The 18,416-nt window shown below is 34.6% G+C and overlaps 1 protein-coding gene across 1 annotated transcript; it reads left to right on the top strand.

Moving 5' to 3' along the window:
* Positions 1-544: 544 nt before the first annotated feature.
* Positions 545-15,016, top strand: LOC115632451 (opsin, ultraviolet-sensitive). The gene is given in 4 exon segments (XM_030529602.1): positions 545-732; positions 11,611-12,137; positions 13,280-13,629; positions 14,142-15,016. Coding segments are annotated over 3 exon segments (1,452 nt in total). The 5' UTR covers positions 545-732; positions 11,611-11,910.
* Positions 15,017-18,416: the final 3,400 nt, after the last annotated feature.

The raw sequence follows: 18,416 nt of genomic DNA, 5'->3' as shown, positions 1-18,416 counted from the left end.
CTTTGGCCGCACAGCTTTGCAGCTATCAACCATCTGGCTGGCATTCGACCAAGCAGGCAGACAGCCAGGCAAGCAACAATTTTCATTGATAAATACGCCAGCTGCTATGTCCTGAAGCTCAGTCTTACGCCAGCCTCGTATCAGTCAGCCACTTAATAGTCAGTCAGCACCACAGACAGCGGACAAAAGCATTCGCATCCTTTTCATATTTTCGTTTAAGCAGTGCCAAACACACCTTTCTGTTTATCCTGTTCGTGACATGCTTGTGTGCATAATTGAAATAACGTATACGACCCGTAAGTCAGGGACATAAAAACAATTTACAAAAATAAAATAAAAATTAATGAAGAAAATTCCGGTACTTCTTTTAAGCAAGCAAATAACAAATCGTTGGTTCACGTGAAATAAAGAAAAATAAATCGACGAAGAGTCACATTTTGGAAAAGTTGTACGCCGCAATGGCGCCACCTTCGATAATGATTTAAGTTTCGAAAACTTTTGCGCAACAAAAGTAGCCAAATTGTTATCAAGTGTTGAAGATTTGTGCTGGGTGTGTGTAAAAAACGAACAAATAAGATACTGTGCCAAAAGAGCTATTCAATCTATTTTTGGAAAACAACCCAATAACTTAGAAAAACAAATACCAACATTTAAGCTCACTTCAACAATTACAAACTACATAGCTCTACTCCAGCTAATTCCAAAGTGGATGCTTAAAGGTTTAAATTTGAGGTACGATAAGTAAAATGTTCTTCATGTTTTTAATACAATAACAACAATAAAGTGCATTTTCCTAGATATATTAAATTTTTATATTTATATACCAAAAGCTCACCGATTTGCGTGCATTTTATTATTTTATTTTTATACGTTGTACCTAATTCTGTCCGTCAGTATGAATGCAAGGATCTCTGAAAGTATACAACCAACCTTAGCATTCATAATTATCTGGCAGGCTAAGTTTGTATTTTTTCGCATGCACCATGTCCATACCTCTTTTAACTCCTGCAACCATTTGCCAAATTTGGCAGCTAGTGATTATGTGTCCTTATGCCAAGTATGATTTTTGAGAGATCAAATGAAATCTCTGCCCATGCTTTACCAGCACTTGTTGTTGCTATTACTGCTTTGGCTCAACTGTCTACTGCATATATACTATACACACACAAAGCATAGACGTGTTTTACATTTATTACCTTATTATCATGTAATTGTTCTGCGGTTCGGTGAAGAAACAGGAATTTCATTAATACTTGTATGAATTAGATTTTCCGATCAAATCAGTGTGATTTTTTTCCATTTAAATTAGTTTTACGGTTCGATTATTTGATAACCTAAACTAAAAACACAGGCACTAAGGAAAATGTCATTCATAAACTTGTTATTCATTTGAATGTCAACACGTATTAGTTATAGGAGTTTTTATTTTAGACACAAACAAAAAATACATTTTGTAGTTCTACTAATACTAAAGCATAATCGTAACATGAGTTGCATGTCATCATAAAAGCTAGTTCCAATACTTCTAGACTGCCTTTAAGTAATCAAGATGTCTAGACAAACCTTTGAAATGCTGTCAATTTTCTGAAAACGAACATTATTGATTCAACCTTTTTGTGACTACTAAACATTTTCATATGCCTAAATAAAACCCCTAACAAGCTTGTATTTGAAAATGTGTACAAAAGATACATAATGGCCAACTGTCAAAGACTGTTAATGTAAGAAGTTTCGAAATAAAAAACTGTTGAGACCAACTGTCAATAACGTTTGGTCCTATGACAAGTTTTCTGACATAAAATGTAAAAATAAAAAGGAGACCATCTTTTAATGCTATTGATCGGTCATTGCATAAGTTCTTCAAAGCCGGTACGAACACATTAAAGTCAATTCCCCTGATAGAAATGTGGAAGGAAGGTAATGCCTTCCGCGCCGACTTTTCGGAAAATGCAAGAATTGCGTGTTAGTGAAGTTATGTCTGTGTGGCAACAGGAAATTCAAATTGCGTCTATTCTCGGCATTTCCTTGGATTTTAAGTTAAACAAAATACAGTCACACTTAGCTAAGTTGATCCGATGGCGTGTTAATGAAGTTATGCAATGTCTGTGTGTGGTCGATGGCGTGTTATTTCCTGAGACTTGAAGTTATACAAAGTACAGTCCAACTTTGCTACAAGTCCTCAGAGGTTGCCAATATATAGTATATAAGAATAAAATAAAAACTGTAATATTATTTGATTAAAACCATCATTTAGTGAGATGAATTTTTAATTTTGTTTAACTTAGTTTTAAGTCTCTTATTATCGTTATCATTACTTTTGCTGTGCTTTAAGTTTAAAATAAAAATGTGTCTTACCGAACCAACAGGATGACATCTAGGACACTAACATTATTCGTTCTAAGAGATTTGCCTAAATTTAATACGCTTACGAAAGAAGAAGTGTTATTTAGAGAGCTAGATTATTATGATGGCATTGTTCGATTGTGATCAAATACATATATTGGGTTGATAATTGAGTAATAGCCAAATGTTTGCATGTCTGACTGTAACACCAAATTTGTAAAGCTGTCTAAAATTGGACCTTTGAAATTTATGTTGTCTTCGTATTCTTTGGAGAAAAGCTAAGATAATAATTTTTAATTTTAATACTTCGCTTCAATACTTTCTATATAAAATACTAGTTGTATATATATGAAAGAATAACAATAAAATGCTCAAAGACATGTTTTTAAACAAGTAAACTAGAATCACTCGATGTTGTTCAAGTTATAACCAATTGTAATCTAGAATTAAAGGTCTTTGAAGTTTGACTGTACTATAATAGAATGCTTGCAATTCATATATACTTATACGTGTTATTCGAACAGATTGTGGGATAAACAAAATAAATGAAATTGCTTTACAACTTTGTGTGCATCAAAGGTGCCTTTACCAAGTTACGCTGAAAATTGCCATCAAAAACGAGGGCAAAGAACATTTCTAATGGTTTAGTGCCTTGTTCGTATTTGAATCTTCCCACAGTTGAATGCATTGCCAAGCTTTGTTGCATTTATCAAGTAAATATGCAAAAGAATATATGTGGGCTTGTGCGTGTGTGTGTTTATGTGGCTATGTACATAGGTAGGATTTCATAAAGTGGCTAGGCAATTGTGGGTACCAAGACACGAATTGCAGGACATCATGTGAATAAGTTTTTTTACATCGCAGCACTATGGCCTCAAAGAAAAATGCTGAAACCTCTCGGGACTTGTCGCCTGAAGAGTGTACACCCATACATACTCATATAGTACATATGTATGCGCAGTGCAGTGATGAGTGCACTTAAGCCTTTCCGCCTACATTTGCTATGACAGCAGACGGCAACAATAGCAATAAAAAATCGGTGTTTAAATTTACTTGAACCAGGCCACATTTTCAAATTGTTGCTTAAAGTCCCAAACAAATTGAACACTTGATCCGCTTTGGTGAGCCGGCCCACAAGTAAATTTCAGTAGCTCATCAACAGTGTTCAATGCCTTCGTCGTTGTCCGCGTCGCTGACGTCGCTCTAGGCGCCTAACATCTCAAAATGTCATAAGCATTTGAGAGCCTGTTGATGGTACTTTCCATATACATATATATGTATGTGCGCATATTCGAGTATGTATGTAATATTCTATCACAGCCTTCAGCTCAGCGCTTAAGTAGACTGCAAAACATTGCATTTAAGTGAACGGTTGAGGGGAAAAGTAAAAAATTTGAAATGAAAACTAGCGCGAGCACAAATCAATATAGCCATGAGGGTCATGGGCTGCAATGGCAAAACTAGAAAAACATATATACTTACCTACTATATACAAACATTCGTGCTGGAGCTTGTCTATAATCTAATACTCTACCAAAGAAAATCCCCGCTATTCAGTAATTTAATTAGAATTAGATGGGCACAGTCAGAGCAGTCTGTTATCACTGTATATCGAAAATATACATAGAAATGATTTAAAATAAATGTTGCTTTAACGAATTTTAATTGAATAAGCAAACCATTATTTATTTATTTCGTTACAATATACAAATTATATTAAGAGACTCATTATTAGTTATATTTAGAAGTACTTATGTAGGTATTTGTGAACTTGAATATACCTCTAAGAATGTGAACAAAATAATCTTAATCAATGATAAAAAGATAAAGATATATAGAAATTATTCAATCATATTTGTCATATTTTTTGTTTTGGAACAAATTATTTTGGGAACATGTTGTTATGTTAGACATTTTAAAAGGAATGAGAAAGAATATATAAATTGTTAAATATAAATTCCACTTACCTCTGACTACTACAATAGTTATGTTGTAAAAATGGGAATGGTGTACGTGTATCGAACTATTGCAAAGAAATGCACTGCTTATATACTACTGTCACTTGAAATAGGCATTTTTAGAACTTGGGGGCAGGATCTGAGACCTATTTAAAATAAATCGTGCCTACGTTATGTCTTACGACAAAGTTATTATAACCTTTACAAGGCTATAACAGTACCATGTCTGGCTACGTACATACACACACACCTATTTTGATGGGCATCATAAGTATTTGATGGTTGGATGCTCACATATGAACTATATGTCTGCGTCTATATACACGTCCATTAATGCAGAGGCACACATTAATATACGAGACTTTACTTGCGATAATCCGGTTATAAAATTTCTGTAAATAAATTGTCATACGTCTTAGAAAAAAAACGTTTTATCGGTAGGCAATAAACATATATTAAGGTATTCAACGTTTAAAGCAGTATGTTTAATGTATGAATACCTTTTTCAGCATATAGTGGTTGTTGTTGCGAATATTTAATTACAATTTCCATGGAAACGGATGGGTACTTGCGTGTACTTGAATGTGTCTGCAATTAGGAGCATGTTTTCCTAAGCAAAAGTATCAATTTCGTATGAATTATGAAAAATTTTTTAATTTTCCTACATACTCGTATGAGTAGCAATTAAGACACAGGCATTCTAAAGAAGGACGAGTGAGCGGCTTTAGCAAACACCAACCACTCTATAGGAAGCTAAGCAAAAAACGTTTCTTTAAGTGAAGTAAGTTTTGATTTGCCAAAGCTGTCAGACACCAAAAATCTTTTTTAAAAAAAACTTCAGACCGACAATTTTTGCTACAGTGCTTTACCGCTCGTTAGAGCAACTTTCTGTTGTTGCCTTTGTGTGTGGTTGTTTCTGAAAGCGCATAAAAAAACATTCAAATTTGTACAAATAAACAGTACAGCGGGCATGCCTAACTCGATGTTGTCCTAAGACGTGAAGGATAAGAGCATTTATTCATTTTTATTTCATCACAGTTCTACTAAGCAACTTTACCTCAATATTTATTTTGAGGTAGTAAAAATTTAATATAATTAAATTGAAATATTACATTTGTAATACCTTAAAAGAAATGAACGGCTTAATGCTTGGATTTTATTTAATAGCGGCGAAGCACATTTACAAAGCATGTGAGTTTTAAGCCCTAAAGCTAAAGTACATTCATTGTAATTGTAAACATACCAGCAAATATCAGTCTCCGTTAGAGCTGAGTTTTCTTGCGTGTTACTCTAAATTAAACTTCCCCCATCCATATCAGAACACAATTTTTGAAATTTTCAATTGTAAATTTAAAGAATCTATACAAACAATATTAAACACGCATGATGTCTCCACTTATGTATGTATATATTGAATATATTTAATTTAATTTAATAAATAATTAAAATATATTTAATCTAATTTATTTCATTAATTAAATATATTAATTAATTTATATAATATAATAATTATTATTATTATTAACAAAAATTTAGTTCTTGTTTGTGGGAGTGTGTACAGGGTATTTCATTGTCGGGGTTGCTCGACTGTAGTGTTCTCTCTTGTTAAAAATAAGCTTTAAAAAAAATGTATTTTCATTTTTATAGTCTGTGCCCAAAGGGTGAAAGGCTATACTAGGTTTGTGTCCATGTATGTATCACACAGAAGGAGGCGTGGCAGACCCCTCAAAGTGTATATATTCTTGATCAGGGTGACAAGCCGAGTCGATATAGCCATGTCCGTCCGTCTGTCCGTATGTCCGTCTGTCCGTCCGTCCGTCCGTCCATCTGTATGAGCGCAAGGATCTCAGAAGGTACAAGAGCTAGAATTACCAAAACTGAACATAAACATGTATTCTAATTTAATTTAATTAATTAATTAATTAATTAATTTTTTTTAATATTTTTTTTAAAATTTTTCTTTTTTGTGGAGAGTACAGGCTATTTTACTGTCGGGCTTGCTCGACTGTAGCGTTCTATCTTGTTAAAAATGGTACGTTTTTTGAGTATACAAGTACATATTGACAAAGTAAAAAGTAAAATAAAAACGGCACTGTCATGGCCGGTGGCCATTAAAAATCATTTTATTCCATGCCTGTTACCAGAAGTTTTGTATTTTTCATTGCCACGGTTGATGGCGAAATGGCACTTGTCTACAAGTGCCAGACAGGCAATAACAAATGCACGACAACAACAGAAACAAGCGCAGAAAACGAAATTGAAACAGAATTTAAATAAATTATTGTTGCGTGCTTTTAGGCGCGCATTTTGCGTGCTTATGCAATTTCCGTTAAACTGCAAATGGGCTCGTAATTGTTGCAGCTATAAAAGAAAAAACGTCAACAAAAATAAAAACATCAACAACGGCAACAGCAACAGCACCAGGAACCGCCATGGTTAGACAACGAAACATTATAATCACTTTTCTTTTTATTTATTATTTTGCGTAATTAAATTGCAACTACGAACAAAAATGGCGACAAAATGGCTGAGCTAACGAATATTTCATACAGTTAGTAGAGCAGCAACAACAGCTATAGCAGCAATCATTTATGCAATAAGTACAAACCATTTCATTAAAAATGTTGGAGAAATTTCTGCATGCTATTGAAATGCGCTTAAAAAATATGCCCGACATTGTACCATAATTAGGGAAATAGCTTTTTGTATGTAACAAGAAAAAGAAATTCGGCGTAATTTTTAGATCACTTTTTAAAAAAAAACAAATAAATGGAAATTGCGGAAATATTTTGAAAAATCAAACGAAATTTCTGTACTCGTAAAGAAGTTATTTTTGAAAGAATCAAGGACGAGGATTTTCTTTGGCTAAACTCCCAACAAAAGTAAATATTTATATTTTAGAAAATAATTATTTTCTGTTATTGTGATACTATTTTATATCTTTCAATCAATTTTTAATACGTTTATACTTCGTGATTCAGAAATCCATTTTTCATATTTAGTCTTTTAAGCGAATTTCTCACTTTGGGCAATCATCATGATTTTCACATATTAGAAAAGAATTTCTTTCAAATGTAAAACTTTTCTATGTTTGCAGGCTATTTTTATTTTAGAACAATTTTTTAAATCCATCTTTTCAACTGAGAGCAAGAAAGTACAAGATAGTGTGACAGTGCCTCAGCAACATAAGAAGAAAATATGAGAGAATTGGGAAAGAAGAAAAATCGGATAAAAGGCAAATGTGCTTTAATACGTTCTGCTTGTTGCTTCTGGCACAAAGGCCGGAATGAAAATAGCCAGCCAACCAGGAACTTCTTTGCTTTGCTGTTCTTAGTAAGTTACAAAGCTGTCACGAGGACTGCGAAAACAGCCGGAGGACATTGGCGAAACTTAAAATGCATGTCTCGCACAATTCCCGCCAATGCATTAGTTTTCAATCTAAGCGGAGATACGCGTCCAATTTGCTGGCACGAGACCAAGAGTTCTTCACAAAAGTTGAGGCACTTAACGTAAACAAACAACTGTACTATACTATATGTGGAAAATATTCATAGGCACATATACATATGTACATATGTACGGGTGTGTACAGAGTACTGAAGACTTACACAAATGAAACTAAAATGGTCGTTGCTTCATAGCATCGAAAGTACTACGTGTCGTTTGAATATTAACAACTCACTATAATGTGAGTGCTGCATACGAGTAAAACTAACAGCTTTTAAATCGGCGGAGAAAAAAAAAATGGTTTTGAATTTAAAAATAGAAAATACGAGAACAAGCTATTTAGTATATTAGTATTATATATACAAGTATATGATTAGAATTGCTGGAATATAAATGTCTTTTACTTCCGTAGTTTATTAGTAACTTCAGCGGGGATTTTAAATGTAATTATAGCATTCAGGTTTTCGGACCTAATTGTATAAGGTTTCTTTTTGTCAAGAACTACATACATATAGTATATAGTGTTTTAGAACTAGTATATCAGTGCTTAAATTCTTAAGTTATAATTTAATTCATTCGTCGTTTGTCCTTAGTGCACCAACTAAAGTCTTCTATGTTATAGTTTCTATATTTACTATGGTTATTTGAAACAAATTAATATACATGACGGTATACCTCTTAACAGATTTCTACGAAAGATTTGCTTACATCTGAAGGGTGCAAGCCGCCCTTTGGTGATACTCGTAAAATCTGTTGCTACCGTTACTGCCTGTTTGGCAAGTTAGTGTGGGTATAATTTCTACGATTAATTGGCATGCGAACTGCATCCGATTATATTTGAATAGATGTGAATATTATGCATATATGTTTATTGCATTGAATTTCAGCAAAACCTCTGCCTTTGCTTGGATGTGTTTTCGCGCGTGGCCCCAACATCATTCAATTGGCCAATTAGTGCAGCATTTAGGAAAGCAAAAACAACAACAAGGAGCTACGGCAAGTCTCAAAGCTATATTTTCCACAAAGGCAACGAGTTGACGATGACAAACCGACAAAGTGCTCACTGACTTTCGGAACCCACTGAGACTTGTTGTAAATATATGTAATAAGAAACTTTTGTGGGACTGTGTCGACTATTTCAGCTCCCCTTCTTGTTGTTTCTGTCGCTGTTGCTGAAGTTGTTGCTTTAGTTGTTCGACAAGAAAGTTTTCTTGGCATGCCGAAGTGTGGCACAAGAATTTGTCATTTCGCTGCCTGTTCCTTGAGTTTGGTGGCTTGAGCTGCTACCAAGTGTTGTTAAGCAGCACTTGCCACATGCAACTTGGCTCACGTGGCCATTGCCAAGCTGCCAGTTATTTAATAAGTAATTATTGTGCTTTAATTAAATGTAAACGCCTCGTCATTTACATAATCCTCAATCCTCATTGCTATCGTTGTCATTTTGATGGTTTTTGTTATATCTGGGCTTTTAGTGTTGGCTTTGAGCCAGCTGAACATGAAACCATAGCTACTAATACTTTTCGAATTTCCTCGAATCCGAAGTTGTTACACAAAACTGCTAAAGTTACGAAAGCAACAACTGAAGCTGATCGCGTGTCATAAAAACACTGCCATACCAGTTCCTTGTCACATTCACGATATTCACGAAATAAAAGGATCGATTACTTACTAATTAACACAATTTTTGTGACTAGTCCATTTTGATGTTGTTTTTTATTTACAAGAAAATTATTAGCGAAATAATTTTAAAGTTGATCTCAATAGATATCTTCTATATATATAACATCTTGTCACAATGTTTGTCATTAATCAAACTTTGCATGTATCTGTAATTTGGTCTAACTTAAGCGTAGAATAGTTGTTATCACAATTATTTATCGTTTGGATACTTTAATCGCGAATTTAGAATATTTCAGACATTTTTTCGCATTATTTCATCAACATGTTGGATATGTTGTTTTGAATACGAGATATATGGCAAAAGTAAGACTGCAAAAAATTCTGACTGAAATACAGTGCCGAGTTGGTGTAAGTTAGTTAGTTCTTAAAGTGTTGAACGAAATTGTGTGTGTTTGCCGATATTTAGAAGTATTTTTATTATTCTAAAAAGGCTGATAAAATACTAATTTACTATATATTCGTTCGAAACTACTGAAGGCTGGAAGTACCGCGTTGCAATGTATTGTTCTGCTAACAACAATATTTTAAACTTGCCTTCTCTTTGCAAGTCCAAACATATACGAGTATACATGCAAACAGAAATACATTCGTTTGCTTTACAACATTTTTGAGGCAATACAAATTTTATTTTTGTCCTATAAAAATAAGGGTGTCCGTATCACTGCTTCACTCAGCTTTTTCTTCTCAACGAATAATACATAGATGCCCAAATTCACAAATGTGAGTCAAATTGTTTCTGAGTAATGACCTATTTTGTAGTATATATAGTATAGTATGTATGAACATATGAACATATGCCAGTATGGCAGACAGATTCGCAGACTGTAATTGTTATATATGAAGATGTAAGTTTACCTATGTTCATATGTATGATTACCGCAATCAAGAGTATAAACATACTTACCACATGTGCTTGTATGTACACATATTTGAACGTATTTGGTGCAATCAGCCATTCTGAGTGTAAATTAAAGCGGTTTTGTAATAGTTCTTGGCAAACGCCTGTTGTCAATTAATAACTTTAATTATCAATTGTAAGGCCCGACAGCAAAGGTATTGCAGGATTCTTGCTTGGATCAACAAGTTTGAGTGATGGCTACAAATTTGGGTACTTCGGACCCTTCGATTGAAATGCCGCTTGTCATCCTTCGTGAAACAGATGCATTTATAATTCTGAGCTACCTTAATTATGACAATTGTAAAAATTTGTCTGCTGCTGCCATTTTTTTTTTTAAGATGAAAAAGCGGATAAATGCCATCCAAGTTTGTACAAAGGCTACTAACCCGATTGTTGTTATCAGTTATACCTACAGGTATGCACAGCAATGGGACCTTCTGGTCGATTGTAGGAATAGTCTCTCGTTATGTACATTATGATTAGTATAAATTTGACCCTTACTCTAATGCTTGTGGTCTAAGTAGACCAAGCAAATATTTGTCGGTAGTTCAAAATGCAATTTAAATGCTAAATAAATTTTCAATATCATGCTTTTATCTGAATAAAATACTTCTGAGCACGAATGTGGAAATTAATATATTTTGAAGCTTGACAAATGCGATAAGTACACATTTTTAAATTCATTTCAATTACGCTACATTTTCACACCCTTTATCATCATCTTTATTGCGCTTAGTGCGTTTAATGCGCCCCGAAAGTTTGCGCAATGTTATCATTTTCATGCTGCTCCTATTCAATTTTTTGCTCATTTCTTGCTCACCTGCTGCTCCTGCTTATGTTGGGATTATGTTTAGGTTTAAGCCAACGGCTTGTTTTGCTCAAGTTGAGCAAACTTTACGTTACGCTTGCCTTCATAATTCAGCGCACTTAGAACACCGTACCATCTCTATGTACTATATAATTTGACGTGAGCTGTGTTAAATGTTAAAAGGAGAGCAGCGTCATTTAATGCCCAGAAGATTATACACGGATATAGTTCTCTGGAAACTAGTAATAGGATATTCTAACGATGTTTTGGCTAGAAATAGCAGTTGAACTGCAAACCGCAGGAAAGGAAAATAAAAGCAGCTTTCAGGGCGAATTTCGTGCACAATGGGTTCCAAATGTCAACCACAGTCCGAGCGGTTGGCTTAATTATAGACTTTAGAATACAAAAATTAGCCATAATGAAATCAAGCGAGCGCCAATTAAACGTAACTAAATTTTTATCCTTCCTCTTTTCAGCTGCTTTTGTACAAATGCAGGAAGAAACCACTAGTCGAACCTGACTTAATGCTGTCGAGAAACGTGCCAAGCCAATGGCTTTGTGTCTGCCCGAGCTATGGACAATAATACTAAGTGGGCTAATCAAGCCCACAGCAAGTAAATAAGCGACCAACGCAACAAAGTCACGGATTAGTAGTGCATTGCGAATACGGAGGGCAGCCGCTGCGCTTACTTCTACAAACAACAAAAACCTGTGCAAAATTTTAGAGCAATAAAACCAAAATCATTATCGTAAAGCAGCAGACGAAAGAGGACAAAATGGAGACCATCATGTCGACACTGCCCACCTTGACGACAGAGGAGGGCAGCCTCTGGATAACCAGCGCCCTCACCGAAGTCCTCGTGAACAGGAGCACCACCAGCGCCCAGAATGTGACAGTTGTGGATGCCACGACGACGGCAGCAACAACGTCAACAGCAGCGGCCAACGCCGGAAGTGCAGCCAAGGTGCACGACAAGCATGCCGTGAATGACAGTGTGACAGGGTTGAGGTGAGAAATGGGACTGCACAAAAGCGCAACTTCTGCACAATTTAGCTGTGAAGAAAACATATTGCAATTACAATTCTACCTTGTTGTGTCAAGACGACTGCGCGGCTTACAGTTGGGCTTTGCAAATGCAAATCCATACAAAGTAGTAGCATTAATTCTCATTATTATCCTGAAATTACAAGAATTTACAAATACTTTGTTCATTCGCAATGAAAGTATACCCAAATTTTAGGCACTTCCATACCTTAAAATCTTCAATGTTTAACATGATTATCAGAATTAAATTCAGCCTTTTACACTGCAAATAATTATTATATTGTTGTTGTTTTTTTTTTTTTCAGCGAATAAATCATTCCCCTATCTTTGCGAAAACGAGGATTGTACCAATATCCTTCTATTAGGATTATTTATGCATATTTACCATGATTTTGACATTTTAATTTTTATTCATTCTCTCACATATACAGATATTTACTTACGTTTAAGCGAGTTGCAACATCAAGCTTTGGTTTGGCAATGGCATAAGAGTAATTCATTTGTTTTAAATGAAAATATACTACTATTTAATTATCTGCATACTTCCATTCATTTAATGTGTGGAGTTTTAAACTTTTTTCCGGAGTTTAAAATTGAAATATGTTTCAAAAAAGTTTGAAATTGTATCATTTTTTTTTGAAACAAACTCTAATGCCACGCGATTAAAAGAGTTATTTTTTTCTTTTAACTGGGATGCAATGCCAACAATGCCAATATTAATTATCAATGCTTCCTTAATTAGAATAATAATGTAAATGTACATGTATATGTATATACATATGTATAAATATGCTGTATATGTGTAAAAGCAGCAAAGTACCATCCCGTTAATCATGAATGCTGTAAACACCACTAAGGTTAAAATAATTTATAATTTCTGTTTGTTCCTGGCGTTTATATCTCGACATTGCTTAGCCTCTGACCTGAACCAGTCACCATTAGCGGCAAATTCAATTAATTTAATTGCCTTCTACAGCAACACCCTCATTTATTTAGATTTAATTACACAATAGAATTTTTGCAAGGCACAAAAGCATGCGACCCAATAAAGTTTACAGCCAATTAAATAACAATTTCAAAAATGTATTTCGCACAAAGAGATGAATGCCTAATTACTTTCTGTTTATTTACAGCGCCTACCCGGGTTATATACACTATCGTGACAAATACGATTTGTCCTACATAGCCAAAGTGAATCCTTTCTGGCTGCAGTTCGAGCCTCCACGCACCAGCACCTTCTACATGATGGCGGCCCTGTACTGCCTCATATCAGTTGTTGGATGCATTGGCAACGCATTTGTCATCTTCATGTTCGGCAGCCGCAAATCGTTGCGCACGCCGGCCAACATACTCGTTATGAATCTGGCTATATGCGATTTTTTGATGCTCGTCAAGTGCCCCATAGCAATTTATAATAACATCAAGGAAGGGCCGGCCTTGGGTGATGCAGGTACATCTTTCCTAATCATTTTTGTTAGTAGTTTGTATCTTTAAGGATTTGCTTGCATTAAATAAACTGCTTTATTGAATTTTCTTGAGCTTATTTAAAATTAGTTTCAACAACTCAAGCCAGTCATTTTCAAATAAAATTACTCAATAAACTATTTATGTACATTTATAAACTGTGCTTTAATTGCTTGTTTGCCCCATTAAGAAATTATATTTTATTCATTTTATTTATTTATTTTTTTAAAAGAATTTTGTGACTTGCACAAATTTATTTTAAAATATTTTGTGAATAATTGTCCCTTACTACTTCCTTTAATAAAATTAATAAGTTGACAGAGATATAACTTACACAATATGTATACTATATAGGCCCATCAAACAATTTAATAGCTATAAGGCACAATATGTTCAAAATATAAAATGATACCAAAATATAATATTGGAAATATACTTGTTCATATTCTTTTCATTCAATCGATGTGGGGCTAATAGCTATCTTTTTACCATTCACAGCTTGTCGGATCTATGGCTTTGTGGGCGGTCTGAGCGGAACTTCTGCTATTGGTACACTCACGGCCATCGCTCTGGATCGCTACAATGTCGTCGTGCATCCGTTGCAGCCGCTGCGGCGCTACTCCCGCCTGCGCTCTTATGTGATCATCTTTTTTATTTGGTGTTACAGCTTTACGTTCTCCGTCATGCCGGCTTTGGATATCGGCTTGTCGGTCTATGTGCCCGAAGGCTTTCTCACCACCTGTAGCTTTGATTATCTCAATAAGGAGACTCCAGCACGAATTTTTATGGCTCTTTTCTTCGTGGCTGCCTATTGCGTTCCGCTCTGTGCCATCGTGTACTCCTACTTCTACATTCTCAAGGTGGTGTTTTTAGGGAATCGGATTCAGTCGAACAAGGATAAGGTGAAAACGGAGCAAAAGCTGACGTTTATAGTTGCAGCAATTATAGGACTGTGGTTTCTTGCCTGGTCCCCCTATGCCATTGTGGCCATGATGGGTGTCTTTGGCTTGGAACAGCATATCACGCCACTGGGCTCTATGATACCGGCGCTCTTCTGCAAAACGGCGGCCTGCGTGGATCCCTACCTGTACGCGGCTACGCATCCCAGGTTTCGGGTAGAAGTTCGAATGCTCATTTATGGACGAGGGGCGCTAAGACGTGTGTCCACAACACGTTCATCGTATGTGACTCGCTCCTCCTTCACGCGACGCATGCGCACCTCGACCACTGAAGGCGATTATCGTGCCGAGCCTTACACGTTAAACAATAATCTAATGATGGTGCCAGAGGAAACGGAGGAGAACGAAGAGATAGTTGTAGTGGCAGAGATCAACAATTCCACGTGCACAGCCATGGAGCAAAGCAAATTTTAGATACGAGTATTGTGAATTAAATCTCATATCATCGGTATTAAACTTCAAAAATTGAACCTTTTAAGTTTTCTAAGTAAAAGATATTGACTATGGAGCTTTTTGGGGTGCAGGTAAATTTGTAAGTGTAGGTCCTTAACACTTGCCGATACTAAATAGATGTTTAGTAATGATCTGTTCGGTTTATCTCTAATTTTGTTGACTACCATAAATGAGTGAACAGAATTTACCCATAATTACGAAACTATTGCAGCAATTTCGTTTACTCTTGCCAAACATGTCATTAAAGCTGTTACACGGTTGCTTTTCTTGCTACCGATAGCAATAGTGCACAATTCCTATTCATTTGCATAATATGCATTGACTTGACAATTATGCATCATCAGACCAGTTGCCTAAAATTGCTATTAATCAAGATGCAAAATCTTACACATTTCCATAAATTTCGACACGTTTGGTAAGATGAACTATCAGCTTAACAAGTAAACCTACAACCAAATTGTTTTACCCGAATTAGAACATATAAGAGAGATATGCATACATATATACATCGGCACCAGATTCTAATCTGCATTTTATCATCAGTCTGGCAGCCATTAGAGCATTTGTCAAATGTAGTCCCCTTTGTCTTTAACCAGCCGGTGCTTATAGGCCAGCTGAAGCTTTACGTTGCGCTCAAGCGTCTCAATTATAAGCGACCAAATGCAGAAAAATATAAGTATACTATATGTATATAAAAATGAAAGCTATTTGTAATGGAAATCCGTCTAGTTTTGTCATCTGCTGTTGTTGTTACCGTGGGCTCATTGTTATGGCTAAGCTTATGATTCCATGGGCAATTATGTGCCTGGCCGCACCTCAAAACGAAGCACGAGGACAACAACAACAGCTGCAGAAGGGACCGCAACAACTACAAGTATATTGTTATTATTAATGTATTTGCTTCCCGCAAACAAACACAATGCTCTCTGATTTGTTGACCATGGTAGGTGGGCAGAGTTTGGGGATGTGGCGCAAAGTGATAGTGAACTTATAAGTATTTTATGAGCTTAACACAAATAGAAAAGTATCTGTATGATACAAGCATGCTCCACGAGTATGTATGGCATAAGTAGCACTTAATTATACGTATAAGCAGGCAACAATTGGTACAAAGAATCACGTATTTATTGGTAGATATTGAATCAGATGGACTTCGTTACATATATCAGGAAAAGTCAACTTAAGGCACTTAAGAATATCAGAGTGGGACGAAGTATGATATAATGAATGCATAAATACTTGTAAGTATGTATCTGTCGAATTTTTCATGTGTATCTAAGTAGTTGTAAGCTAGCGTAGCAAAGGGTTATGCATATTCAAGGAGCAAAACATTATTGCTCCATCAAAATTGTTGTTTTCAATTAAGAAATAATTATGTAAGCAATTATTAAATACTCATCAAATATATCAACATTTGCATTTGTTCACATTTACAGTAATAAATGTAACTATGAAATATGTAGTCCTTTGATTTTGAGCATGCATTGAAAACAAAAAATTTTAAGCATTTACTAAATATATATTCCTAAGAGCTTTTACCTACAAGTATATGCATTTGTATGTATGTAAAAGCATATTTTAGTGACTTTATTAATCTTTTTACACACTCTAAACGAAGGTATCCTAAATTAAAAAATCGCTTAGAAAATAGTTCGATTTTAAACCAATTAAATATTCGTCATTTGCGTATGGTTTCCTTTGTTTAGAAATAAACATTGTTAGAATTTGGACAAGGTTGTGTTTCAATTGAACCAAGTTTGAATTTAATTTCGAAACTGTTGATTATAATTCCATTAATTCCAGAAGAACAATAATCTCAACAATTGTATAAAATATAGGTGCATTGTTAGATTTCGCAAGAAATAAAACTAAAACCAGTATGTCATTTTATTCAATGTTACAATTATAATTTACATTACAATTTTTAATGTTTGATTTCCTAATTTAATATGTAACAGGAATTTCGGGAAATAATGCATTAATTATAATGACCTGACAAAAAATCTTCTTTTATTATAGATATTATATTTAAATATTGAAGAGTGTTCGAGCTTCACGGGCTTTGCGAATGTTGATGTCGTCCTTTACTTTCTTCTATTAATATATACTATCTTTAAAAGAGTCAAAATGTAAAATGTTCTTAACGATAAAATCTATCAGGATGGATTACTATGCATACTACACTTTATTGAATCACATAACATTTTCACTTTTTATTGCTGTTAAACTAAATTGCAAAATTTGCTTGCTTTGAGTACCATTGTCATCTATTTGGCACTCAACGTTATTGTTATTTCTTTTTTGTTTATTTCTGACTGCACAAAGCAGCTGACATTGTTTGAAAATAGCCTTGGTAATATTTCAAGTGTGAAATCTTTAATGCAAATAAAGAGAAAGGATTTTAAATAAGAGATAAGCTCAATGTACTATAAGATGAAATTTGAAACAATTAACAAATATTTGCACGAATGTCGAAACGAATTTATATATTAAAAGCTAACTTGACGATAAGCCCCATTACATGTATCTTTGTATAGTTATATAAATATTTCGTGAATATACATATGCATGTTTGCATTAAATATATGATTGTATGGCACTTATACTAGTCCTAAATAATTTAAGGCAGTCACCACAATTTGTAGAACAATGGCGAAATGGCTTGGAAAGCAAGGAAAGAATTTTTAATTACCAGAGTGCATATAAATTAAAGCCATTGTTTCCATACTTCCACATACACTCGCATCTTTTCAAAGTGTGTATGTGCTCACAAGATATTACAATGGCAATGGTTGTAGGAGTCGACTCAAACAGGCACTTGGGCTTACTTTTGTGGCAGCTGCCACTTTAAATGTAAATGTGGCCGTAACATAAAATCCAAAATTAAAGTGGCCACAACTATTTAATTAGCATATTTAAAATGCACTATAAAACGATAAAAGTTTCAGTTAAATTTGCGAGATAAATTATTTACATAAATAGAGATATTCATGTATTAACGCGACCATGGGAATTTGTTAAGCGCGCAGGTTTTTAGCAAAATGTAAACATCGAATGCCAAAATGTATAATAAAATCCATACATAAATGTAAAAAATATTTTCAATAAACACAATGTTTTTTAACACGGGAACCGGAGAAATTAGCATTTGGATTTCCACAGGGACCTGTATTGGGTGTGCGAATCATAAATGTTTTCAACTTCAGAGCGCTAACCAACACACCCATTCACAAACAGACCATAAAATCAAAGAATTGCTTCAACAGGTGCATGGCTAACAAGAAAACGTATTTGTAGCTGTAAGTACATTGCAGGCAGTTCCAAAAAACATTGAATACAAGTACATATGTATATACTTGTA

The sequence above is a fragment of the Scaptodrosophila lebanonensis genome, unplaced genomic scaffold, assembly GCF_003285725.1.
Source record: "Scaptodrosophila lebanonensis strain 11010-0011.00,11010-0021.00 unplaced genomic scaffold, SlebRS2 tig00001415-arrow-pilon, whole genome shotgun sequence".
Classification (NCBI taxonomy): domain Eukaryota; kingdom Metazoa; phylum Arthropoda; class Insecta; order Diptera; family Drosophilidae; genus Scaptodrosophila; species Scaptodrosophila lebanonensis.
Note: the sequence above shows the minus strand (reverse complement) of the source record. Positions and strands in the feature narration are given on the sequence as shown.